The sequence below is a fragment of the Stenella coeruleoalba genome (assembly GCF_951394435.1).
Source record: "Stenella coeruleoalba genome assembly, chromosome: 5".
In the NCBI taxonomy this organism is placed as follows: Eukaryota; Metazoa; Chordata; class Mammalia; order Artiodactyla; family Delphinidae; genus Stenella; species Stenella coeruleoalba.
The window spans coordinates 96,899,430-96,926,728 of NC_137150.1; the positions used below are offsets into that span (position 1 = coordinate 96,899,430).

The following is a 27,299-nucleotide window of genomic DNA, read 5'->3' on the forward strand; positions in this document are numbered from 1 at the left end:
AGTGATACCACCCAGTTGCACACATAATCATCAACGACTTGTCTCCTTGTTACTATTTCCTTCATACCCCACATGTAATCCGTCGGCAAGCCTTGTTAGCTACACCTTCAAAACACAATCTTCATTAAACTGCTTTTCACTTGGTCCAAACTTCCAACCTAAGCTCGGCCATAAACATCTCCTTATTTGGACCACCATGATAGTCACCTAACTAGTCTCCCTGTTTCTCTTCTTTATCCCCCCAAGTCTGTTCTCTATACCAGGTCATCTTATTCAGATACTATTTGGATCATGCCTTGTCGCACTTCAAAACCCTCTACTCGTTTAGAAGAATCCACAAAAGAAAATAATAATAATAATAATACAAATGAAAATATATACAAAACAGAAACAGACTCACAGACACAGAAAGCAAACTTATGGTTACCAAGGGAGGGGGTGTGGAGAGACAAATTAGGGGTATGGGATTAACAGATATAAACTACTATACATCAAATAGATAAGCAACAAGGATTTACTGTATAGCACAAGGACCTGTATTCAATATCTTGTAATGACATGTAATGGAAAAGAATCTGAAAAAAATTCTGAACACTATGCTGTGTAACTGAAACGAACACAATATTATATATCAATTATAAATGAAAGAAAGAAAGAAGGAAGGAAGGAAAGAAGGAAGGGAGGAAGAGAGGGAGGCAGGAAGGGAGGAGGGAAGGAAGAAAAAGGAAAGGAAGGAGGGGGAAGAAGGAGGGAAGGAAGGAAGGAGGGAAGGGAGGGGCAGGAGGAGGGAGGGAAGGAAGCCTGGAAGGCACCTGGCAGACCCACTGCAGAGGGAGTTCTTACATCAATTAGGAATTTGGATGAGACAGTCTTAAATCAGATGACCTTTCCCCGCCCCCAGTTTTATTGAGATATAAATGACATACATCATTGTTTGAGTTTCAGGTATACAGCATAAAGTTTGACTTACGTATATTGTGAAATGATTACCACAATAAGTTTCGTTAACATCCATCATCCATATAGATACAATAAAAAGAAACAGGAAAAAAAAACAGGAATAAAAAGTTCTCCTTGTAATGAGAACTCTTAGGATTTACTCTCTTAACAGCTGTCATGTATAGCATACCTCAGTCGTTCCTATAATCATCATGTTGTTCATTGCATCCCTAGAACTTATTTATCAGACGATCTTTAAAAGTCCTCATATCTTGTTTTTCTCATTCCCCCTTCTTAACATTTTTTTTCTCTTGTTCCTACACTTCCTTGGAAATGGTGACATCATTATCATACTATGTTTGCAAATTCAGAGGTGAGGAAAAAAAGCCACTTGTTTATAAGAACATAAAGAACAACATTTAAACACGCATTAGCTACTCACAGGTGATAAATGTATTTCAGAGATAAGAAAAGAGAGTCCTAGGAAAGTACTTGGTTGGCTCCTTGCTCAGGTTAAAATGGCTCCTGGCCAGTACATTATTATTACCCCTTAATGAACAGCTAACCAGTGCCCATCCCAAATGGAAAATCTAAACAAAGAGACACAATAGTCACTATGAAGATTTCATTTGTTTGCATTTATCCCTCCACCAAAACACTTGAAGGCGATTTACACAATAGCAATGAAAACATCTGCTGTGAAGAAAGATGTATAGGACACAGAATACTGAGGAGGGAGGAGAAGAGAGAGAAGGAGGTAAGAAGAGTTTGAAATAATAACTTTGTCATTAAAGTTTGAAAACCAGCTACTGGGGTGTTTGATGCCATGCTGAAAGGTTTTGATTTAATTCTGTAAATAATGAGGAGTTTGCCAAGGTCTTCAAGCTAGAGAGGCACACAATATTTTTTTTAATTAGTTATCTCTGAGGAAGTGATGAGTAGATTTTTGTTTACTATTTATCTTCCTCACTGGAATGTGAGCTCCTGGAAAACAGGTTTTTATCTCTTTTGCTCACTTTTGTATCCCTAGCATAGGACAGGAAGTCAAAAAATCTTTGTTGAATGAACAAGCAGATCCTGGCAATTAGTGAACAAGGTAGAGACTCAGAGATCATGAGCCAAGGCAAGGGGGGCTATGCTCTGGGGTATAAGTCACTCAAGAGTTGCTAGGCACACATGCATGCACAAGTTGGGGAAAAGAAGCCGGCTTAAATCGAGGAGTTTCACAGTTCATTATTGTTTTTTGTTTGCTTGCTTTTTTTTTTTAATGGAGCTATAATTGACCTGTAACATTATATACATTTCAGGGGACTTCCCTGGTGGCCCAGTGGATAAAACTCCATTACTCCCAATGCAGGGAGCCAGGGTTCCAGCCCTGGTCAGGGAAGTAGATCCCACATGCATGCTGCAACTAAGAGTTCGCATGCCACAACTAAGGATCCCACCTGCCACAACGAAGACCCAGCACAACCAAATAAATAAATAAATATTTTTTAAAAACACATTATATTCTTTTCAGGTGTACAATATAATGATTCCATATTTGTATATATAGCGTAATGATGACTACAGTGTCTACAATATCCACTACCACACATAGTTCCAAAATTCTTTTCTTGTGATGAGAACTTTTAAGATCTACTCTCTTAGCAACTTTCAAATATGCAATATAGTATTGTTAACTATAGCCACCATGCTGTACATTACATCCCCAGGACTTATTTATTTTGAAACTGGAAGTTTGTACCTTTTGACCCCGTTCACCCATTTTGCACACAGCCTATCTACACCCCCTCCCCACCTCAGGCAACCACCAATCTGTTCTCTGTTCCTTTGTTTTTTGTTTTCTCTCTCTCTTTTTGAAGTATAATTGACATATAACATTATATTAGTTTTAGGTGTACAGCATAATGATCTGATATTTGTATTTATTGTGAAATGATCACCACAACAAGTCTAGTTAACATCAGTCACCACACATGGTTACAAAATTTGTTTTTCTTGTGATGAGAACTTTCAAGATCTACTCTCTTAGCAACTTTCAAACATGCAGTACAGTAGTGTTAACTATAGTCACCATACTGTACATTACATCCCCATGACTTACTTTTTTTTATAGCTGGGAGTTTGTACCTTTCAACTATCTTCACCCATTTCTCACCCCCCATCCTCGCCATCCCTCCACCCCCCACCTCTGCCAATCACCAGTTTGTTCTCTGTTATCAATGAGTCTGTTTCTTGTTTTTTTTTTTAAGATTCCACATATAAGTGACATCATACAGTGTTTGTCTTTCTTTGTTTGACTTATTTCACTTAGCATAATGCCCTCCAGGTCCATCCAAGTTGTCGTGAATGTCAAGATTTCATTCTTTTTATGGCTGAATAATATTCCATTTGTATATATATATTATATATACACATACATACATATATATGTACCACATCTTCTTTATCCATTCACTCATCAATGGAGACTTAGATTGTTTCCACATCTTGGCTGTTGTAAATAATGCTGCAGTGAACATGGGAGTGCAGATATGTTTTTGAGCTACTGTTTTGTTTCCTTCACATCAATACTCAGAAGTGAAATTGCTGGATTATATGGTAGTTCTATTTTTAATTTTTTGAGGAATCTCCATACCCTTGTCCATAGTGGCTGCACCAATTTACGTTCCCATAAACAGTACACTAGGGTTCCCATTCACCGTTGTTTTTTTCCTCACATCTCCATACAAGCAGATGGGGCAGAACTGTTCTCAGTCAACGACTATGATAACTGGTTCCAAAGTTGTAGCAGGAATTCAGCCAAAACAGAATTAGATAATCCAAGGTTACAGTAGGATGTTAAAAACTCCAAAGACAGAGATCATTAGAATTTATAATCCCTCCCTTTGCCAGTTTAAAATTTCTCATTGTGCAAATGTAAATCATCTGCACAAGTATTTTATGCCTCTTTCTTTTTTCATGCCCCATAGAGATAACAAGTTTGTCATCCTCCCTCATGTGTACCTTTAAATACATTAATAAGTCATAAAAATTACTCAACATTTAATTAGTTTAAACCCACCTCCAAGAGTTTTGATAGGAAATGCTGCAGTTCTCTTTTCTGTCTGAAAGTAATGTTAGTGATTTTGTCATTGGCCCAACAGGGAGACTTCTCTGTGTCCAGCATTATCATCCAAAGGTCGGCTCAAGTCTGCCCCCTAGAGTAATCAGTGTGCCTTGACAGTAGTGCTCAACTGTATTAATTTCATATTTCTGACACTGGTCTTTTCCAAAGGACAGTCACTTTCTATTTTACATACGTCTGTATTATTTGAAAGTATGTCAGATACTGTTTTTTTTTGTTTGTTTTTTGGGTTTTTTTAAACGTAGATTTTATTTATTTATTTATTTTTGGCTGCGTTGGGTCTTCGTTGCTGTACGTGGGCTTTCTCTAGTTGCAGCGAGCGGGGGCTACTCTTCATTGCGGTGCGCAGGCTTCTCATTGTGGTGGCTTCTCTTGTCGCAGAGCACGGGCTCTAGGCGCGTGGGCTTCCATAGTTGTGGCTCGAGGGCTTCAGTAGTTGTGGCTCCCAGGCTCTAGAGCACAGGCTCAGTAGTTGTGGCGCACGGGCTTAGTTGCTCCGCGGCATGTGGCATCTTCCTGAACCAGGGCTCGAACCTGCATCTCCTGGATTGGCAGGTGGATTCTTAACCACTGCGCCACCAGGGAAGTCCGATACTGTTATTTTTATAAGTAAAAAATGTTTCCACTGGGGGGAATACTATCTACAACACAATTTTTTATTTCAAGAGAGTATCATATGACGGTGTCTTGCCTAAAATAAGCAGGATTAATTCAAGTTCTAGAACCCTGGTTGTTCAGGGTCACATTCTCAGACTATATCTATTACGTCACTACTATGTGAAAGGCAAGGGTTCTGGGAATGCAAAGATGATTAAGATATGGTTCCTACTACTAAGAGTTCACAGTCTAGATGGGAAGACAGACGTAAGTAAATCATTACATGATAAAACTGACATGAGTCATACTATAGTACAGAAGAGAATATGAATAAACAGAGATATTTTTATTTGGAGAGAATAGGGAGGAAGAAAGGAAGGAAGGAAGGAAGGAAGGAAGGAAGAAAGGAAGGAAGGAAGGAAGGAAGGAAGGAAGGAAGGAAGGAAGGAAGGAAGGGGGAAAGGAAGGAAGGAAGGAAGGGAGGAAAAAAGAATCAGGTTAATAAACTTTAAAATGTTGTAACTAGTATTAGGCCAGTTAACCCAAAATAATACCATGGATTAATTAAATTCCAATTCTTTTTAAGCCTCCTAGAATTTAAAAAATAAAATTCAAGTAATATAAAAAGAGGCTTGAGAGTTAGAGTATAGATAATTGCTGCCCAATAGAAATATGAGACATAGAGGTACTTTAAAATTTTCTAATAGTAGCAACATTAAAATAGAGAAAAAACAGGGAAAATTAATTTTAATAATATATTCTATTTAACCAAACATATCCAAAATATTATCATTTTTGTTGGAATCAAGGCAAGATATAAAGGGCCTGATGTGGGATGCTGGCAATGAGAATGGAATTTGGTAGGTCCAAGTGATATTTAGAGGGAAAATAAGCAGAAGTTGATAATTATTTGAATGGAGAACAAGAAGAGTACGTGATGGTTTCAAACCCAACCAGGTTCTTTGTTGACAACTGGTAAATTATGCTAACCATTCACTGAGACAGGGAAAACAGACTGGGGGCAGGCAGGGCAAGAAATAATTACTTACTTTAAAAAAATGAGTTTGCAGGAATTCCCTGGCAGTCCAGTGGTTAGGACTTGGTGCTTACACTGCCGAGGGCCCAGGTTCAATTCCTGGTAGGGAAACTAAGAGCTCACAAGCCACGCGGTGTGGCCAAAAAATAAAAAAAAAAAAGTGGTACCTATCGGTATATTATGAGGGAAGTTTTTAAGATGGAAGAGACTTGGGCTTCCCTCGTGGCGCAGTGGTTGAGAGTCCGCCTGCCGATGCAGGGGACACAGGTTCGTGCCCCGGTCGGGGAAGATCCCACATGCCGCAGAGCGGCTAGGCCCGTGAGCCATGGCCGCTGAGCCTGCGCGTCCGGAGCCTGTGCTCAGCAACGGGAGAGGCCACAACAGTGAGAGTCCCGCGTACCGCAAAAAAAAAAAAAAAAAAAAAAAAGATGGAAGAGACTTGAGAATGTTTTAAGCAAGGAACCATTAAAATTATGCACTTGACTATTTTAAAAGATGTAAATGATACACTATTAACTGAAATGAACTCATGTTTGGAAAAAAGTTTGTGTGTGTGTGTGTGTGTGTGTGTGTTTCTGTATACACATAGATAATATTCTGGAAGGACAGAAAACAAAGTATTAACCATGTTTATCTCCGAGTAGGTACAATAAGAGTTTTTAATTTTCATTCTTTTTCTTGATCTGTATTTTTATTATGACGACTATCATTTTGTGATATTTAAAAAAGGCAATAAGTTGTCACCTTCATATTCAGAGAGTCCTCCCTCTTCCATTTACTATGGTCCTGAAAGTGTGTTGAAAACAGACTTTCCTCCAATTTGATAAAATATAGTATAAAAGTCCTAATCCTAATTTTCCCAGGTACTGCTATCCTTGAAGGGGAAGAAACTTCACAGACATCCTGGCTGGAGTGGAAGGTGGCTACTGTCTCAGCCAGCCAGCCAATGGGCCCTGGGAACTCCAGGCGTCTCTCCTTTCCATGGGTGGGCCACCTCTCCCCAGACCTTTCTTTTGGGGCCACAGCAGATGAGTAGACCATGCCCAAATCTGAAACTTGGTTAGCAAGACTGAAAAGTACCCAGAGCAAGGGTGTGGAAACAACACATAGTATAACACAGACCTCAAAGGCGGGTCAGGTCCCATCCTCCCCCTTGGCGGTGGCAAATAACAGGCAAACACACCATGTAATAGCTGAAGACATCTTTTACCTGTGTGAAAAATGATCATTAAAAAGCTGCATGAAACTGTCAATTCAAAATGGTGAAGGTATAAGTTGTATGAATTGAAAGAATGCAAATTAATGATCATCACTATTTTACTTTTCTTTTACTGTTTTCCTCTTCTCTTTTTCTCTCTCCTTTTCCTTCTTTTTATTGTCTATGCCAAAGTTAGTTTGTTCTTACATAAGCAGTAAGTTCCGACATTAGTAATGAGTAGTAGTTTTGGGAGACCTTCTTCTTTACAAAACAGAGATTCTAGCTGCCCTTGGGCATTTGATGATCCAAGACAGAGACAAAGAATAAATAGGGAGAATTCTACTATCTTTTCTTCTAGGGAAAAAAACAGAATATGGCCTCAATATGTTAATTAACCTGATCGTGGTGATGATTTTACAAAGTATGTCAAATACTCATACACATATCAATCATGCTGTGCAATGTAAATATATACAATTTTGTTTGTCAATTATACTTCAATAGAGCCGGGGGGAAAAAAGAAGTGCCTGCTTCAGTAGCACATACACTCAAACGGGAACTTCTCTGGATACAGAGAGGATTAGCACAGCTCCTGTGCAAAGATGACAAGCAAAGTTGGGAGGCGGTCCATACATTTTAAATAAATCATGATGTGATGTAATGTACAGCATGGTGACTATAGTTGACAATATGGTATTGTATATTTGAAAGTTGCTAAGAGAGTAGATCTTAAAAGTTCTCATCACAAGAAAAAAATGTGTAACTATGTATGGTGATGGATGTTAACTAGATTTACTGTGGCAATCATTTCACAATACATACAAATACTGAATCATTACGTTGGACACCTGAAACTAATATAATGTTACATGTCACTTATACCTCAATAAAAAATAAATAGTCTCATAAAGTTAAAACTCAGAGCATAAAGCTGATCTCGGAGATTCAGTCTCCACCCACGTCATCAAAATTGTAACCCACTCCCAAGTCCTGCTTTTCTCATTCACATCTGCCCGTTCACAAGCAAATCACACACCTACTAAGTCAGGACCCACTGCAAAAGGGAAATGAAGGTCCTGCCTCAAGTTAGCAACATGAGTCAGCATGAACTGGGCTCCGGCCCTAACTCTGCCACCTCCCCAGTGAGTGACTGAACTTTCCTAAACTCCAGTTTCCTCAGCCAGCAAGTGAAAAGAAGACTAGGTCCCACCTCAGAGTGGTGAGGACTATTAGGTAATGCATTCAAACTCCCAGCACAGTACTTGGCACCTTAATTACCAGCTCTCATTAAATGATGGCCTTTAGACATACTTATATAATTACTTCTAATAAGGGAGTAAGCATCGAGTCACACCAATGACTTTTATTTAAGATTATTTGCCAGGGTGATGTGGAAGAAGGGTTGGTGAAGATGTGTGGGTGGCTCTTTAAATATCTCTCTTCACATTTTCAATAATTACTTTATGCTATTAAAATACCTTTTATCCTTTTTATTCCCATAAAAGGGCAACAGAGCAGATCACACTCTGAAAAGCAGCTGGAGTATGATGCAAGCTGTCTTGGGGAGCAGCTGAATCAACCACCCACTTGAGTCACTCAGCATCTGCAGACTCTACAGCTACCACTCCTGGGCCTGGTGAATTGGGGCTCAGAAAAACACAGCAGCATCAGTAGTCATGGTGTGGAAACAAAGTACTATTTGGGCCCCTTTTCAGACAGGGCGGGCAGGTAAGCTTCTCCACACTCTTCCTTCCCAGAGCTCCTTCTTTCCTCCACTTTCTTGCAAGACCTCATTTCCACTGCCCGGTATTCTCTCTCATTTCTCTCCTTTCTGCTCTCAGGTCCCTGAAAAAGAAGGGTCAGAAAAGGGTAGATATGCCAACATCTGACAACATTCCACATTTTTCCTAATTATCAGAAACGAAGAAAACTCTAATCATTTAGCAGACTTTCACATCTTAGTTTCTAGTAATAAATTAGCATAAGCCTAAGGGTGTTGCTAAAGGTTTAGTCATAAAATAAAGGAATAGGTGGCCTTGGGCATTAACAAGTGGTCTATGGAGGAAACTCAACCTGCACACTACTCTGCCTCTGATGTACAGAGGGATGTGATTCCATGGCACAGTAAAATTAATATCCTTCTGGTGCTTTTTGAAAAGGAATGTGGCAAGGGAATCATACACGGAATGATTCTAACCTTCTTATGTTCACTCCCTTAAATTACAGGGCTTCCCTGGTGGCGCAGTGGTTGAGAGTCCGCCTGCCGATGCAGGGGACGCGGGTTCGTGCCCCGGTCCTGGAAGATCCCACATGCCACGGAGCGGCTGGGCCCGTGAGCCATGGCCGCTGAGCCTGCGCGTCCGGAGCCTGTGCTCCGCGACGCGAAAGGCCACAGCAGTGAGAGGCCTGCGTACCAAAAAAATAAAAAAAATAAAAAAAAAAATAAGCCAGTTGAGTTTTTCAATATAAAAATGAAAAAATTTAATGTTGTTTGTCATGAGCAGGTCACAAAAGCAGTTTCTGGCTCTTCTTGGTGCTAAAGGATGTAAAATCTAAATCTATGTATTAGTACATACATACATTTGGCCCCCAAATAAAAGGCAATATAGGGCTTCCCTGGTGGTGCAGTGGTTGAGAGTCCACCTGCCGATGCAGGGGACACGGGTTCGTGCCCCGGTCCGGGAAGATCCCACATGCCGCGGAGCGGCTGGGCTCGTGAGCCATGGCGGCTGGGCCTGCGCGTCCGGAGCCTGTGCTCTGCAACGGGAGTAGGCCACAACAGTGAGAGGCCCGCGTACCGCAAGAAACAAAAAACAAAACAAAAAAAACAAAACAAAGAAAAGGCAATATATATTATTTTTTAAATTGCTGAAAAATCACACTTTTTAATGTAGTTAGCTTTAGAAAAGTGTATCAATTGTTAAATAGAAAAGTTTTAAAGTATGCAACGTTCCAAATTTTTTATTTTGCATTAAGATAAACTTTATAATATACTCTTTAAAGACTGATATAAAATAAATACTGAATTTAAAATTATTTATCATGTATATTTATCATATAATATGAAAAATTTTTTAATGATTTTGTAAATTCCTAGCAGGTTTCTAGCTATTATACAGTTGTCCCTTGGTATCCACAAAGGTGTTGGTTCCAGGACCGCCCACAGGTACCAAAATCCACGGATGCTCAAGTTCATGGGTACAGAACCCAAAGACACAAAAGGCCGACTGTACATAACTATGAAAAGAGTTCTTGAGTCAAAAAAGTTGAAAATGCTGCCTTGGTTATCTTGGTACTCAAAAGGAAGAACTTGAGAAATGAATGAAACAAACATTTTTATATTTTAAGGATAATGTAATGAACATCTCTTTAAATAAAAACTGATTTCACATTTACACCCTTATGTAAATATGTGATATGAATGTTTTTCTGAAGCCATCAGAATCAACAAAGAATTGTTCAGATTAAAATTTTTTTCAGAATATATTTATACCCTCCCTTGTTTCAGAAAGAATTTAAAGCAAGTCAGTCCCCTAATTAATATAATTAATGATTTCAACACGTAGTTTTGAAACAGGAATTTTTTCACGCCTGTTTTATTCCTGCCAAAAGTTCATAATGTGAATCTAATCATGAAGAAATATCAAATGAACTCAAACTGAGCTTCATTCTAAAAAATAACTGACCTGTACTCTTCAGATGCCAGTCCCATGAAAAAGACCGAGGCATTGTTCCAGAAATAAAATAACTTAAAGGGACATGAAAATCGGTTGCATTGCATGATCTGGAATCTCGTTTTAAAAAATATTATTGGAACAACTGACAAAATATGAATAAGGTCAATAGATTAGATATAAAAGTTTTGTATTGGTGTTAATTTCCTGAGTTTAATTATTGTACTGTATTATGTCCTTGTGCCCTTGTTTGGGGGTGGGAAGGAGAGAGCGGGTATAGGAAAATGTGATAATATATTCACGTTTAGAGGAAATCTAGATGAAGGGTGTAGTTTTGTACTATTCTTGCAACCTTGCTCTAAGTCTGAAACCATATCTTAAAAAAACAGTATAAAGAAAAGACAAAACAGAAACTTAATAAAGTTTAGATAGAGTAAGTGACAGCTGTTCACTACGCCTCCTTCCTTATTCCTCTTATGATCCAGTAGAGAGAGCAGCTTACTGAAGGGGAATCTAGATACACAAGGTCACTGGGACAAAAGTGAGGTGCCGCCTGTGAGGCAAAGATGCACAGTAACAATCCCAACAGCCATCACTGCTAGGCAGAAAGCACCGCACTCAGGTGGACAATGAGGTAGCAAGCACCTGAGTGCCTTCCCCTGGCCATTCACAGAGCATAGCTCAAGACCCAGGTGGCAATACACCTAGGTTTACTTATTTGCTCTGCCTACTACATGGCAGAAACATATCATTATTCTTTTTTCGCAAAATAAAACCAAAACAAAAAACCCACCAAAAAAAAAAAGTATTTTGCTCAAGGCCACTCAGTGAGCACGTTGCAGAGTTGAAAAACTACTCCCCAATTAATTGGTCTCTAGTTTATTACTTTATGTATCAAGTTTGGCATCATCAGTGGTGTTTCAATTCTTTCCCCCATTTCCTGCCTTTGTCTCCCTTGGGCTTCAATTAGACTCTGATGAGGCCACTGTGAATGCCTGGATTGCTCCTCTATTCCTGGATACTCACACCATAGTGTCCAGAGAGTTCCTTCTGTGTGCTTTTTAAAAGTACAGGGGAACACAACACCATCACAAACTATTTCCTACCAGATTAAATATGAGAGAACAAGAGCAGTAGGGGCAGTTTTTTCTTCTTCAGATAGTAGAAGGAGAACGAATCACAATTATTTATAATAAGGGTGATGAAAACAGAGGACCTTGGTAACAAAAACATTCCACATGTGCTCCTTTAGGAATTCTTCCTACACCACGTCTTCAATAATAATAATTTTAAAATTTTATGTACACCTGGGCTATCTAAAACTGAGTGCCATTTTTCAAAGATCACAACACCAACCTGTAAATGAAGAAGTTAGATTTGTTCTCCTCAAACTAGGGGAGGATGAATCCTTTGGGTTTCCTTTTCTAAAATGGTTTAAATATTCAATAACTCTGTTACGTACCGAAGAGACAGAGCGTTTGGTTCTAAAGCAGAGTTGCTGTTCAAAGGACTCTGAAAATGCCTGAATTTTGGAATGGGATCTTCTTTTTGATTCCAGGGGCTCCTTGAATGACCCATCCTCTGAGTATTTTCTGTAATCCCGCACGTGAGTACGGCATTGAAATCCCTGGTCCTCATAAGAATGACTTCTAGGATGGCTGTCAGATGACATCATGCTGGGAAGCACAGGAAACTGGGAATACAGAATTTAAAATTTTACAATATAAAGAGACTGCACAATATTAGCACAGAGACAGAATGTCCATAAATTACTAACCAAACAAATCTCATGTTGGACTGAAATTTTATCTTCTTGATCAGTAGGAGCTTTCTCCTGCAATGAGGCAGTGGGGTCAGTTGGTCAAAACAGTAAGTAGAACATCCCAATATTAGCTATGTTGCTCCTCTATCATTAGGGTGGTATAATAAAGTGTTCCAGCCTTAAATTGATATGTAAAAATAAATTTCAAAATGATCAAAATAAATTTTTAATGAAGCCATAAACATTTAAGAAATAATACAAAGGCAAATATCTGTGTGCTTTCTGTATGGAGAAGGAATTTCTAAGCAAAAGAGCAATGGAAGAAGTCATAAGGAAAAAAATTAACTTAACTATATAAAAATAAAGCTAATGTGCATAAAAAACAACATACAATATGGTAGACGAAAAAACTTTAAAAATATTTGCTGCATGTTTAATAAATATTCTGAAAATAAGGGTATTTCACATAATACACACAAACATAGAGGTCATGTACTGCAATGACATCAGTGTTAAAATCACAATTGGAAAATGATGAAAAAAAAGATAGTTCAGATAAACCAAACTTCTGGAAAGAATTGTGACACTTGCTCTGTTAATTTCTCTCACTCCCCAACCCACTCCACTCCAGCTTTTTCACTCACACTTTTTCTTTTTTGTTTGTTTGTTTTTGTTTTTTAAAAGGTATATTTAGTTCCTGTGCAAACTTTGCTGTAGCAGAGAATGCTGCAGTGATATACATTTTGGATGTGTATGAATGTATCTGTAAAAGTGAAACAGGTAGGTTAATAAAGAATAAGTGCATTTTAAATTGTGATATGTATTGTCAAATTATTCTCCAAAGAGGTGATACAAATTAATATTCCAAACCATGAGTGTGCCTGTTTCCCCAAACTGCCAACAAATAGGAAGAGTGAGATAGTATTATTGTTTTAATACGTATTTTTCTTATAATGAATGATGTTGTATAAACTTCATATGATAAAAATTGATGGAGACTTTAGGATTTCTTGGCATCTCATGTGTTACAGAGGATTAGACCCATTTCACAAGCGTGTGGGCAAAGGGGCCCATACTCTGGGATAAAAGACACCTAGGTTTGGAGTTTGAGATGAGGTCCCATTGGTGGAGCACCTACTATGTGCAGACACACTTGCCCCTCACAACAAGCAGAAGCTTGCTTTTCCACAGTGCTATTATTTATCTGAGAAAAGCTGATTAAATGGCTTTTCTAAAGCTATATGGCTGATAAAGGGAAGAGCTAGGATTGCAATCCAAGTCAGTTGTAACCACACTCTGTGCTCTTTCTGCATGCTGGCATTACTAACTGCTAACTTGGAGCAACAAGGCCAGCAGATCTGAAATCAGAAAACCCAGGTATGTCAATCTGCTACTCACTAGCTGTGTGACCTTGGGTAAATGATAACCTCTTTAGGGGCGGGGGAGGTCCTCAGGTTTCTCAAAGAATTTGTCAAAAAGCTGGAGTTGTTACCTTCAAGTCCTTCCAGGCCTCACTCTGTAGTACCTTGTAATATGGCAAAAAATAGCTGTTAGCAGTTCCCTTCTGTATTGAGGTGCTCCTATGTCGGGTGCATGTATATGTATAATTATTATATCTTCTTCTTGGATTGATCCCTTGATCATTATGTAGTGTCCTTCCTTGTCTCTTGTAACATTCTTTATTTTAAAGTCTATTTTATCTGATATGAGTACTGCTACTCCAGCTTTCTTTTGATTTCCATTTGCATGGAATATCTTTTTCCATCCCCTCACCTTCAGTCTGTATGTGTCCCTAGGTCTGAAGTGGGTCTCTTGTAGACAGCATATAGATGGGTCTTGTTTTTGTATCCATTCAGCAAGCCTGTGTCTTTTGGTTGGAGCATTTAATCCATTCATGTTTAAGGTAATTGTCGATATGTATGTTCCTATGACCATTTTCTTAATTGTTATGGGTTTGTTTTTGTAGGTCCTTTTCTTCTTTTGTGTTTCCCCCTTAGAGAAGTTCCTTTAGCATTTGTTGTAGAGCTGGTTTGGTGGTGCTGTATTCTCTTAGCTTTTGCTTGTCTGTAAAGCTTTTGATTTCTCCATCAAATCTGAATGAGATCCTTGCCAGGTAGAGTAATCTTGGTTGTAAGTTCTTCCCTTTCATCACTTTAAGTATATCATGCCACTCCCTTCTGGCTTGTAGAGTTTCTGCTGAGAAATCAGCTGTTAACCTTATGGGAGTTCCCTTGTATGTTATTTGTCATTTTTCCCTTGCTGCTTTCAATAATTTTTCTTTGTCTTTAATTTTTGCCAATTTGATTACTATGTGTCTCGCCATGTTTCTCCTTGGGTTTATCCTGTCTGGGACTCTCTGTGCTTCCTGGACTTGGGTGGCTATTTCCTTTCCCATGTTTGGGAAGTTTTTGACTATAATCTCTTCAAATATTTTCTCAGGTCCTTTCTCTCTCTCTCTTCTCCTCTGGGCCCCTTATAATGCAAATGTTGTTGTGTTTAATGTTGCCCCAGAGGTCTCTTAGGCTGTCTTCATTTCTTTTCATTCTTTTTTCTTTATTCTGTTCTGCAGCAGTGAATTCCACCTTTCTGTCTTCCAGGTCACTTACCCGTTCTTCTGCCTCAGTTATTCTATTATTGATTCCTTCTAGTGTAGTTTTCATTTCAGTTATTGTATTGTTCATTTCTGTTCGTTTGTTCTTTAATTCTTCTAGGTCTTTGTTAAACATTTCTTGCATCTTCTCAATCTTTGCCTCCATTCTTTTTCCGAGGTCCTGGATCATCTTCGCTATCAGTATTCTGAATTATTTTTCTGGAAGGTTGCCTATCTCTACTTCATTTAGTTGTTTTTCTGGGGTTTTATCTTGTTCCTTCATCTGGTACATAGGCCTCTGCCTTTTCATCTTGTCTATCTTTCTGTGAATGTGGCTTTTGTTCCACAGGCTGCAGGATTGTAGTTCTTCTTGCTTCTGCTGTCTGCCCTCTGGTGGATGAGGCTATATCACACTTTTTCATCTAACACTAATGTTAGTCAGGATATTGGTCTCCATGTTGCCAAATTCTGGGCACTTAATGGTCTTTAGTCACTCCATAGCATTCAACCCAGTTGCCTATTGAACCCTTCTGGAAACAGCCTTTCCCTTGCCTTCTACCACTGCACCCTCTTGGTTTCCCTTTGATCTTTCTGCCACTGTGTTTTAGACATTTTTGCTCACTTCTCCCTTCTAACTACTCATAACTGTTGGCGTCCCCCGACACTCTAAACTAGTCCTCCTTCCCTTCCTTTGCTTTCTTACTTTACACTGTCTCCCTCAATGTCTCACCCCCAGGCTTCAATTTCCATCTATAACCGAGTTTCTGATTTATTTGTTAGCCCAGACCTCTCTTCTGAGCTTCTGCCCACTCAACTTCTCCTCTTGGTATCCCACAGGCACCCCACCTGACTTGTCCAAATTTGAATTCATCATCTCTCCTTCCCAAGCCTGCTTCTCAAGTGTCCCAGAACTCAGAAACCGGCACCACCATTTGCCCGGTTACTCAGACCAGTAATTCATAAGCCCCCCTCCACATCCAATTGCCAAGTCAGCAGATTCCACCTCTTAAATGTCTCTCAAAACCATCTACTTTTTTCCAGCACCACTGTTACTACCCTAATCCAAGTCATCATTACCTTTCACCCAGATTCCAGCAGCAGCCTCGTAGTAGTGGATATCCTGCATTCATCCTAACTCACTTTATTTCACTTTTCCCACAGCAGCCAGCATAGTTAAAACAACGTCAAATTCATACCTGATCACATGTCACTTTACACCTCATCTTGCACCACCCTCACCTCTTCAGTGACATAGCCTCACTGGTCTTCTGTCAGTTCCTCCAGCTCACCTGCTCCTGCCCAGCACAGGCACTTTCACAAGTGGTCCTCTCTGGCTGTGACTCCGCCCACAACCCCATCGCTTCGCCTCATCCCTGGCTAATCACCCTTCAGTCACCGTGGAAACTGCATTTCCCCAGAAAGCCTTTCCTACCACCCCAATTGGTTCAGGCCCCTGAACCACCATTTAGACACTCTCCTGAGATCTCACACTTCTTTATGACACTTATCATAGCTGTCATCAATAATTTGGTTAATTTTGTTACACATCTCTCTTCTCCATTAGACTGTATGCTCCTTCATGTCAGGGGCTACATTTCATTCTCTGCTAGAATCTCAGTATGCAGCACTTTGCCTTCTTCATAGCATGAGTTCATTAAATATATATTGAATGAATAAATGTATAAAGAATGAAAGAAAAAGAAATACCAAACATAAAAATTGTTTATGCTTATTGATAGTCAAAAATTATGTTAAATTATATCACATACAATTTTGCCTTCCAGGTTAACAAAAAAATTTTTTTAATAATACTAACACTAGTAAGAGTGCTGGGGGATAGGCACTGTCATTCCTTGCTGGTAGGACTATAAATGGATACAGCTTTCCTAGAAAGCCGTTGGCAGTATGAGTGAGTCAAAAGGCTTAAAATAATTTCCCTCCTTGGGTCCATACATTGCACGTTATTATGGGCTGAATTGTGTCGTACCTCCCCCCCACTCCCACCCTGCCAAATTCATATGTTGAAGCCCTATGTGAGTAGCTCAGAATATGACAGTATTTGGGATAGGGTCTTTAAAGATTAAGTTAAAATGAGGCCATTAGGGTGGCCCTAATCCAATCTGACTAATGTTCTTACATTAGTAAGGAAATTAGAGACACTAGGGATATACTCACGCAGAGGAAAGACCATGTGAGGACACAGCGAGAAGGTGCCATCTATCAATACAAGCCAAGGGGAGAGGCCTCAGAAGAAACCAAACCTGCTGACACCTTGATCTTGGACTTACAGCCTCCAGAGCTATGAGGAAATAAATGGCTGTTAAAGCCACCCAGCCTGTGGTATTTTGTTATGGCAGCCTGAGCAAACTAATACACATATATAGAAACTTACTCTCAAACAATAATCAGAAATATGGTTAAAGATTTATAAAGTTGGATCTTCCCTGGTGGTGCAGTGGTTAAGAATCCGCCTGCCAATGCAGGGGACACAGGTTTGAGCCTTGGTCCAGGAGGATTCCCACATGACGCAGAGCAACTAAGTCCATGCACCACAACTACTGAGGCTGTGCTCTAGAGCCCGCATGCCACAACTACTGAAGCCCGCGCGCCTAGAGCCCGTGCTCCGCAACAAGAGAAGCCACCGCAATGAGAAGCCTGCACATTGCAACAGAGTAGCCCCCGCTCGCTGCAACTAGAGAAAGCCTGCGCACAGCAACGAAGACCCAACACAGCCAAAAATAAATTAATTAAATAAAATAAATTTTTAAAAAAAGATTTGTAAAGTTGCTAAGATATGTGAGGTAAGTCTGTATAAATTAGTCCATTTACTGCAGGTCAGACGTGGTACTTGGTGCTATGGATAAATTGGGGAGCAAAACAGAGTGGCCCCCTCTTAGAACTTATGTCTGCAATGGAGATAAATAAATGGGGCATATGCCTGCATCCTTGGCCAAATGCTATTAAGGGAATGTTCAAGGTGCAATAACAGGGTATAGCAGAGTAAAACCACATATATTTGGGTGGGTGTTGAGGTGACTGGGAGGATGAGGGAAGACTTCTGTGAAGGTGTGACAAGCTACAATCTGAAGGGTGAGCAGGGTTAATTAGGAAACAGAGAACACTTGTCCGCCTGAGGATGAGACCATACTTGCAGAAGCCCTGCCACAGAAGGAGCTTGCTGGCGTAGAAGGAAGAGAAGTCTGGTAGGGCTGGGAGCGCCTGAGAGGAGGGGGGAGGGCTCGGATGGGTAAGCTGTGGGGACATCATAAGATGGGCAATCTTAAAACATACCCAACTGTGATCAAAGCCTTTGTCTGCAATCTGGGGTTGTTTTCTTCATACTCCTTTTTAGTATTTTTCATGTCTTCTACAGTGATCATGTATTATATTATCAGGAAAAATACAATACTTAAAATTTGAGACTGGGACACAGAAGGACAAATATTACATAAGGTATCTGAAATGGTCGAGCTGAAAGAAGCAAGAATAGAATGGTGGCTGCCAAGGGCTGGGAGGAGGGGGATATGGGGAGTTGCTAATCAATGGGTATAAAATTTCAGTTATGCAAAATAAGTTTTAGAGATCTGCTGCACAACATTGTGCCTAAAGATGACAATATTGCCTTGTACACTTAGAGATCTGCCAAAGACAGTAGAGCTCATGTTGCATATTCTCACCACACTAAGATTTTAAAAATAAAACTTAAAAATGTGAGACTGGGAGTGAAATGCAGATGTTTGTACAAATGTCCTCTTCCATTGAGAGACCTGAAAAAAAATGCAAGAGTTTCCATCACAATATAAATAAACAATATCTCCTTATAGCAGATGAAATTTCCAGTTAGTCTCTTTTGGTGTGGGACCTTGTGAGAAACAAGCTTAAAAGAGTTCTCTAATTGGTTACAGGGAGAAAGCTACCACTTTTAAAAATGTTTACTTACTAAGTAAGCTCTACTTTTGGAATTTTATATGCCCTTCTAATGTAAGTTCCCTCACAAAGACTTGAATCAACGCCCTAAATAGCTGACTTTTTCAAGGTCTGGACTTGTCACCTCCATGGTCATGGACCAACCTTATGGATCTATCTCCCATGCCGTGAAGCAGGCCCTAGAACGTGGAATGGGATCCCCACGCTCCGAGCTCGACACCTGGACTCTCCAGCTCCCAGGCTACAAAGCCTGCAGCAGGCATGGATTTTCTGAGCAATAACCACCCAGTGCCCTGACTCTCACTAGAAAACAGGCCTCTGAAAAACAATGCTGTTTCCTACTGTGGTCCCAGAAAAACATTTCTGTCAAAAAATAAATCCTATGCACTCTCTAACCCCAAGCCATAGGTCCTCACTTAAAAAAAAAAAAAAAAGTTATGTAACATCTTCACTTCAAGAACTTAACTACTTGATGTTTTTTATTCTGGGTTTAATTGCAATCACCCTTCAGTTGTACCCCTCCTGCCCTCTGAGTAAATGAAAGCACCTGAGCCACCCATCAACAGCAAGATGAGAAACAAGAGGGAGAAAGATCCAGGTGTTGAGACAGGAAGACCCATGTTGAATCTTAGTGCACCGTGTGTGTCAGGGACTCCGGGGACCATGCCCTTATATCTAACCTCAGAACAAATCCTACAAGGGAGTTATTCTTCCCCTTTTACAGATGAAGAAAATGAATCTTAGTTTGGCTAAGTGACTTGCCTATGACATGTGACTAGTGACTTTACAGGAGAGGTAAAGTGCCATGTCTAAGCGTAAGACATCTCTTCCTTGGCTGAATAATCCCAAACTTCTGTCTTCAACAGCAGCAACAACTTCATTCTATTTCTATGTGAAGCTTCCTGTAAACGTGACTTTTAATAATGTACCAGTTGTAACAGAATTCGATTACGAAAGTAATAATAATTTGTAGGTTTTAGGAATTAGTCTAAAAGAATTTTATGTGAGGAATATTTTATAATGTAGACTAATTGCCTATCAACAGAGCCAAGAGGGTTATAGTCAACTAGCTATATATGGCAACAGCATCAGGAAAAAAAAAAGATTCAAGTGTTCAACTGGTAAAACGGTAGGTCAGGGCTTCCCTGGTGGCGCAGTGGTTGGGAGTCCGCCTGCCGATGCAGGGGACACGGGTTCGTGCCCAGGTCCGGGAAGATCCCACATGCCGCGGAGCGGCTGGGCCCGTGAGCCATGGTCGCTGAGCCTGCGCGTCTGGAGCCTGTGCTCCACAACGGGAGAGGCCACAACAGTGAGAGGCCCGCGTACTGCAAAAAAAAACAGAAAAACAAAAAACAAACAACATGGTAGGCCAGTTACCATCCACTGGGCATCCTTTAGGGAAACTAAAAGACATTTTAAACTCTAACACATAAGAAGGAGGAGGAGGATGGAGAGGGGAAGGTGCAGGGTAGGAGAGGAGGAGAAGAAGTACTTATTAGGTATCAGGCACTGTCCTAAGCACGCTGTATACATTACTCACTGGATCTTAACAATACCCATATGACATATGTACTATTATCATCAATTCCATTTACATAGAGGGAATCTCAGACAGAGAGAGGTTAGGTAACTTGCTCAGAGTAATGCTGCCAGAGCCCTCACTCTTACCCACTCCACTCTGCTGCCTTCCCAGCAACTCCTCTATCTCAGCATCTGGTAGAAGAAACAAGTCCATGGAACATTATGATAAAAGCTCCTCTGTAGAAACATCCCTGATGCCTGAAATTCTATTCGTAGTTTCATTTCTTTGGATTAAGGCATTGTCTCCTCTTAAAATTAAATACAAATTTAATCTGAAAAACAAGGAACCACTGTTTGTCATGAAACTTTAGGGCATCCCCTCTCTCTTCGGGTTTGAGAAATCCTCTAAGGAGGCCATGCCCCACCCCATCCCTGTAGTGAGCAACTACAGGAGGACCACCGCTGCAGTGAGATACTACAAGGACGAGAGTGTGTAGCCACCCTTGGGTCAATCAGAGATAAAAATTAAAATTAGATATATCTGCTACAGCTTTAAATTGAGAATATGATGACAGAATATAAAATTGGTTAAAGGTGATTATTTTTTTTAACATCTTTATTGGAGTATAATTGCTTTACAGTGTTGTGTTAGTTTCTACTCTATAACAAAATGAATCAGCTATACGCATACATATATCCCCATATCCCCTCCCTCTTGCATCTCTTTTATATTTTCAAAAAGAAAAAAAAATCCCTTGTGTGCAGATAGGTAGAGGTTTATTTTGTACCCCTCAAATGATATGATGTAGACCAGCACATGTGCTTATGTGAGCATGAAAGAAGCACTGAGAAAGTCCATGTTGAGTTAGCAAAGCCCCAGGTCAGGGAACTCAGTTCCTCCTTGAAGAGATCTTTCATTCAGCATAATCCTCCCTTCCACCAGGCCCTAACTGTATAGAACAGTGTTAAGAAAACCATGTTAAGCTGAAGGAGAAGATGACTAAAAAGTCAAATAGACTATTTAAAATTCACTTTCAATGAGTAGAATAAATAAGGGATATGGAGATTGTTCTACTTCAAGTTTGTATTCCTGTGACGATGGAGGGAGAGGGTAGATTAGTTCTACCTTCATATGAGAGAGTAATAAGAGAGACTTCATATTACTTACCTTATTTTTTTTTCACCAAGCACCTCAGGAGAGTAAAGTTAGATTTTTTAATTTGCTTTAAATCAGCAGTCGCAGATTATAATGAGTCTTGTCAAAAAGTAGTGTTCTCTGAGAAGGACCAAGTTTTACCCCTTGTCTACCTCATTCTTCCTGCCAAATTTGTGTCTTCCACCAGATTAGAAGTGCCACAAGAACAAACACCATATGTCTTCTTTTTCCCTGTAATCCTATTGTGCCTTGCACAATGCCTGGCACACAGTAGGTGTTCTATAAATATGTTTAATGATTTAATGCTCCATCGCTATGGTTTTGCAAGAATCATGAGGCCGAAGAGCCATAATAGAAACCACATTCAAATAGGAAAGAAGGGGAAAATTTTTCTCTTCCTTTGCATGCAACACTGATGGATGTAGGTTACTAATAGGTTGCAAGAGGGAAGAGCCTTAGAGTGGAGCAGTGGGGAGAGAAGGAAAAAGATAAGGCTAAAAGTAAGCTTTTTTTTTTTTTTTTTTGCGGTGCGCGGGCCTCTCACCGCTGCGGCCTCTCCCGTTGCAGAGTGCAGGCTCAGTGACCATGGCTCACGGGCCCAGACGCTTCGCAGCATGCGGGATCCTCCCGGATCGGGGCACGAACCTGCGTCCCCTGCATCGGCAGGTGGACTCCCAACCACTGTGCCACCAGGGAAGCCCAGCTTTTTTTTTTTTTTAAGGTCTTTTATTGAGCTCAAAGCAAAACACAAAACTTCAAAACCTAATTTTTCTCATATCTCTAAAGTACGAAAAATTTGAGCACATCTTAGAGTTAGGAAAACTTAAGTATCCAACTACAGATTCACTTCACAAATACATGGCATTGTGTGAATAGAGATGAAGAATCAGACCCCCCATTTTCTAGGACTCTGCCCACATCACCCAAGGTCCCCTGATCTGTGTTTTCTCAACTCAGTCAGGTTGTCATGTTTATCCCATGCTTTGTCTCCTTAGATAAACACATGCTTTCTGCATGTTAGCCTGATAATTATGGAATTCATTGTCAACTCAGAGAATCTAAACAGGTTAATTCAGGCAAATGTCCAAAGCCAGTACGAGCAGGAAAAGATATATGGACCCCATTTAGAAATGTTATACAAAATAAATTTTGCTATTCCCCAAGAGCTTAAGGCAAACAATATTGTAACCTATAAGTGGATTCTTGAAATAGGGTAGATTATCCCAGTTTTTAAAGTCTAACAGATATTAAAATTTATTCAAGAAACTATATTTTATAAGTCATGTTTCTTTCTTTGATTTCATAGTTTCTGCGGCTCCAAAGGGCTGTTGTGATCAATAGCGAATCTCATTTTTTCTCTTTGTTTCTTCCTGGTTCTCACTGTCTGGCTGAACACTAGTCATACTCCTGGTTCACACATTATGTATACCTCACTCAATGTGGGCATAAGAGATTGAAATGAGAGTGTGATAAGCAGGTGTTTATTTTATAACAGAATCATGGAAAGCGAGAGCTAGAAGGGTTCTTGGAGATCAACCAGTGCAACCTCTCTCCTTTTTTACTTAAAGAACCTGAAGTTCAATGAGGTGTTGAAATGCGCCCTTTGTCCCTGATTACGCGTTTGGTAAGAGATCTATTTTCAAATATTTGTGTCTCAGAGAGGTCTTATTCCTCAAACTTGATGATTGGGCTTCCCTGGTGGCGCAGTGGTTGAGAGTCTGCCTGCCGATGCAGCGGACACGGGTTCGTGCCCCGGTCCGGGAAGATCCCACATGCCGCGGAGCGGCTGGGCCCATGAGCCATGGCCGCTGAGCCTGCGCGTCCGGAGCCTGTGCTCCGCAACGGGAGAGGCCACGAGAGTGAGAGGCCCGCGTACCGCAAAAAAAAAAAAAAAACTTGATGATCATTGGGCGTAAAAGATTGCCTTACAAGTTTTAATTACTTCACATGCATTATGCTTCTGGGAACTCTGGAGCTAAAAATAAAATAACATTACCCCAAAACTTATTTGGTTCTGGAGTTAGCAGTAGCAGGGGGTTGGAGAAATATTCTCTGGTAGCTGGAATTCTAAGTGACATGTGTACCCACTGCTGAGTCCACACCTGGTCAGGCCCACCTGCTCCCCTCTTGGGAGCTTTCCTGCTCCCCTGACACCGGGTGCTCTGCCTAGCCATGGAAAAATAGTGCTGAGGGTGGTAGAATGTTGGCTTTGTCTCCCACCAGGAAACCAAATGAGAACCAGCAGAAAGAGTGTATCAGATTTATCAGAGGTAGTGATTTATTATGTGGAATCCCCAATTCCTTAGATGTCACCAAATAGTGGAGCTATTTTCAGTATTTCAAAAAGACTATTGGAAATCAAACAGTGATCCACAACAATCCTACACAGACTATAACATCAGGTTTCTTTCCTTTGGCTTGAATTATATTACCACCCAATAGGATTATGCCAGGCTTATCAGGAGCTCTGAATAGCGGTTAAATATGTCTTAGGTTGCTAAAAATGAAGGAATCATCACTTAATAGATGAAAATCAGGTCCCTTGGAGGACAAGACAAAACGATAAAAGGGATTTTTGTGAGTATAAAAAAAGGTTTGGAAGTACTCACTTTCAACCAAAGATAACTTTATACCAAAGGACTCTCAAAAAGATCTAAGAGAAATCCCCTTCCCCTAGTCTAGCTCTCCCCCGGTTCCGTCATAATAACTCACTCGGCAGGGCAGGGAGGTTTTCCTGTAACTGGAGTTCTGTGATCCATGGCGGTCCCGGAGTCCTCTCTCATCCTCCTCTATCCAGCTGTGACCCCAGAAGCTGCTCATCCATTTGGCAAAAGACACATCATCATCGTCATCATCTTTGTGCTCCATGTAAAGGTGATTCAAAATATCGAAGGCCTGTTCCTAAATCTGCCAGAGAGAAATATTACCCAACAGGGCTGACTTGATGAAACCCAGGATCTCCCTCAAAAGACAAAACGAAACTGATGTTTTCAAATGGTCTCTGATAATGGAATCCTTAAAGGAGAAAGATTTACTAAACAACCACTTCACCATCAGGCAGCCTCTGGTAATGTCTATTTATAAATTGTGCAGCCCACATTCCCCTCCCCTCTCCCTGTCTTCTTAAATTGAGATGCTTTTTAATCCTTCCATTGCTGGGGCTTGTGCCTCGCAGCCTAAGGGTGGGAAGCACAGTCCACTGCCTGGTTTTCCCTGTGTTTTGCTGCTGATGGCATGTGATGGCATCTCCAGCTGTTAATGGTGTTGGAGCACGACCTTCATAATATGCCTGTCACCTCCAGGCCAGCTCTGAAATGGGGCCACTTACAAGGGACTGACTCAGCCTGCAAGATAGCCAGCTATGGTGTGTCATATCTAGAGCCAGATATTCTCCTAATGAATAAATTCGATATTGATATAAAATCTAGCTCCTGGGACAAAAGAAACAGGAGGAATTTTTTGGGGGGTTGATATATTATTTTTATATGTACAAAGGTAAATAATGTACATGTGCAATGTACAAATCTTAAGTGTACAGTTTGATGAACTTTTACGTACATATACCCTTCTAATGACCACAACTATGCAGGTAAAGACATAGACTCTTTCCAGTACCCCAGCAGTCTCCTTCTTTCCCCCTTCCAACCTAACCTCCCTCCAAAAGGCTAAGACTTCTGACCTCTGACACTGTAGATTAATTTTGCCTGTTTTTGAACTTTCTTTCAATGGAATTATATAGTATGTATTATTTCGTGTCACTTAACATTATGTTAGTGAGATTTATCCATGCTGTATAATATTGCATAGTATGATTATCCAACCTTTAAAAATTCAGTCTAATATTGATGGTCATTTCGGGCTACCACTTGGGTTGTTTACAGTTGGGACTATTATAAATAAAGCTTCTATGAGCATTAGAGTCCCTGTCTTTTAGTGTTTTTTTTTTCCCCAAGGTAAGGAGAATATTACATTTATTGATCCCCTTACTTTGCACCAGATATGGAGTCAAGTATTTTAGTACGCTATTTTCATTATTAACAAGCCTGTGTCTGGGATATTTTCGTCATATTTTATTGATGAGGAACTTGAGATTCAAGTAGATCATCATTTCCGCAAGGTGAAATTACTACTAAGCTTCACAGCCACATTTGAGCAAGGAGTATAACAAAGTCCGGGTTCTCTCCACCATTCTGCCAGTATTCCAAGAAACTTTTGATAAATCTCGCTTTTTTTTTTTGAATGCTTCTAACAAAATGAATTTTATTTATCTTCCATGAAACAATTCAGATATAAACGGCGAGTCCTCAAAAACATCCAGGACCCAGACTCCTTATATCTTTTCATTTGGCATCCCCTGCAGTGTTGTCTGGCTAGATGGTCAAAACTGAGTCACCAGCAATTTAGCGTTCCAGCCAGCAAGAATGGGGAAAGATAGAAAGTAGAGGGCAAGCAACTTCCTTTCAAAGGAGCAACACTCCGTTTTGCTCACATCAATTTTGCTCACATTCTACTGGCAAAAAAATCATTCACACAGCTGCAACCGGTTATAAAGAAGCTAGAAAATGTAGTGTTTACCTGGAAAGCTATGTACCTCACTGCAATTCAGAGATTCTCTTACTAAAAGGAAAAAGAGAATGGTTACAAGGGACAATTACAGCCTCTGCCAGAGGCAGTGTATCCTGAAGTGTGTTAAGGAAACACCAGTTCCATGAATTGTCCAAAAAACAAGTTCTTTATAGCTGTACTTATCAGAGCCTTTAATGCACTAATGGTTAAACTCTATGAGAGAGGAATAGCTCTGCTACATTACCTAGATTTATTTGACCATGGGATCCATTTTTCAAAGGTCAACTCTTAGAGCTAATATGTGGCGGAATACATTTTGGGAAACACTACTCTGGAATACTACTCTTTCTATTTTTTTAATAGATATTTACTGGATTATAATTGCTTCGCAGTACAATTAGTTTCTGTTGTACAACAAAGTGAATCAGCCATATGCATACATATATCCCTACATCCCCTCCCTCTTGAGCCTCCTTCCCACCCTCCCTATCCCACCCCTCTAGGTGGTCACAAAGCACCGAGCTGACCTCCCTGTGCTATGCTGCTGCTTCCCATTAGCTAACTATTTTAAATTTGTTAGTATATATATGTCGATGCTACTCTCACTTTGCCCCAGCTTCCCCCTGACCACCGTGTCAAGTCCACTCTCTAAGCCTGTGTCTTTATTCCTGCCCTGCAATTAGGTTCATCAGTACCTTTTTTTTTTTTTTTTAGATTCCATATCTATGTGTTAGCATACGGTATTTGTTTTTCTCTTTCTGACTTACTTCACTCTGAATGATAGACTCTAGTTCCATCCACCTCACTACAGATAACTCAATTTTGTTTCTTTTTATGGCTGAGTACTTGCCATTGTATATATGTGCCACATCTTCTTTATCCATTCATCTGTCGATGGACATTTAGGTTGGTTCCATGTCCTGGCTATTGTAAATAGTACTGCAATGAACATTGTAGTGAATGTCTCTTTTTGAATTATGGTTTTCTCTCCGGGTATATGCCAAGTAGTGGGATTGTTGGGTCATACAGTAGCTCTATTTTTAGTCTTTTAAGAAACCTCCATACTGTTCTCCATAGTGGCTGTATCAATTTACATTCCCACCAAAAGCACAGGAGTGTTCCCTTTTCACCATACCCTTTCCAGCATTTATTGTTTCTAGATTTTTTGATAATGGCCATTCTGACCAGTGCGAGGTGATACCT

At 40.1% G+C, this 27,299-nt stretch overlaps 1 protein-coding gene across 1 annotated transcript; it reads right to left on the reverse strand.

The window, feature by feature from the left end:
- Window positions 1-8,595: 8,595 nt before the first annotated feature.
- Window positions 8,596-24,445, reverse strand: LNP1 (leukemia NUP98 fusion partner 1; the record flags this gene model as incomplete). The annotated part of the gene is made up of 3 exons (XM_079922647.1): window positions 24,243-24,445; window positions 12,037-12,267; window positions 8,596-8,745 (listed from the first exon to the last, which is right to left on the reverse strand). The coding sequence occupies exons 1-3, from the start codon at window positions 24,396-24,398 to the stop codon at window positions 8,596-8,598; spliced, it is 537 nt and encodes a 178-aa protein (XP_079778773.1). The 5' UTR covers window positions 24,399-24,445.
- Window positions 24,446-27,299: the final 2,854 nt, after the last annotated feature.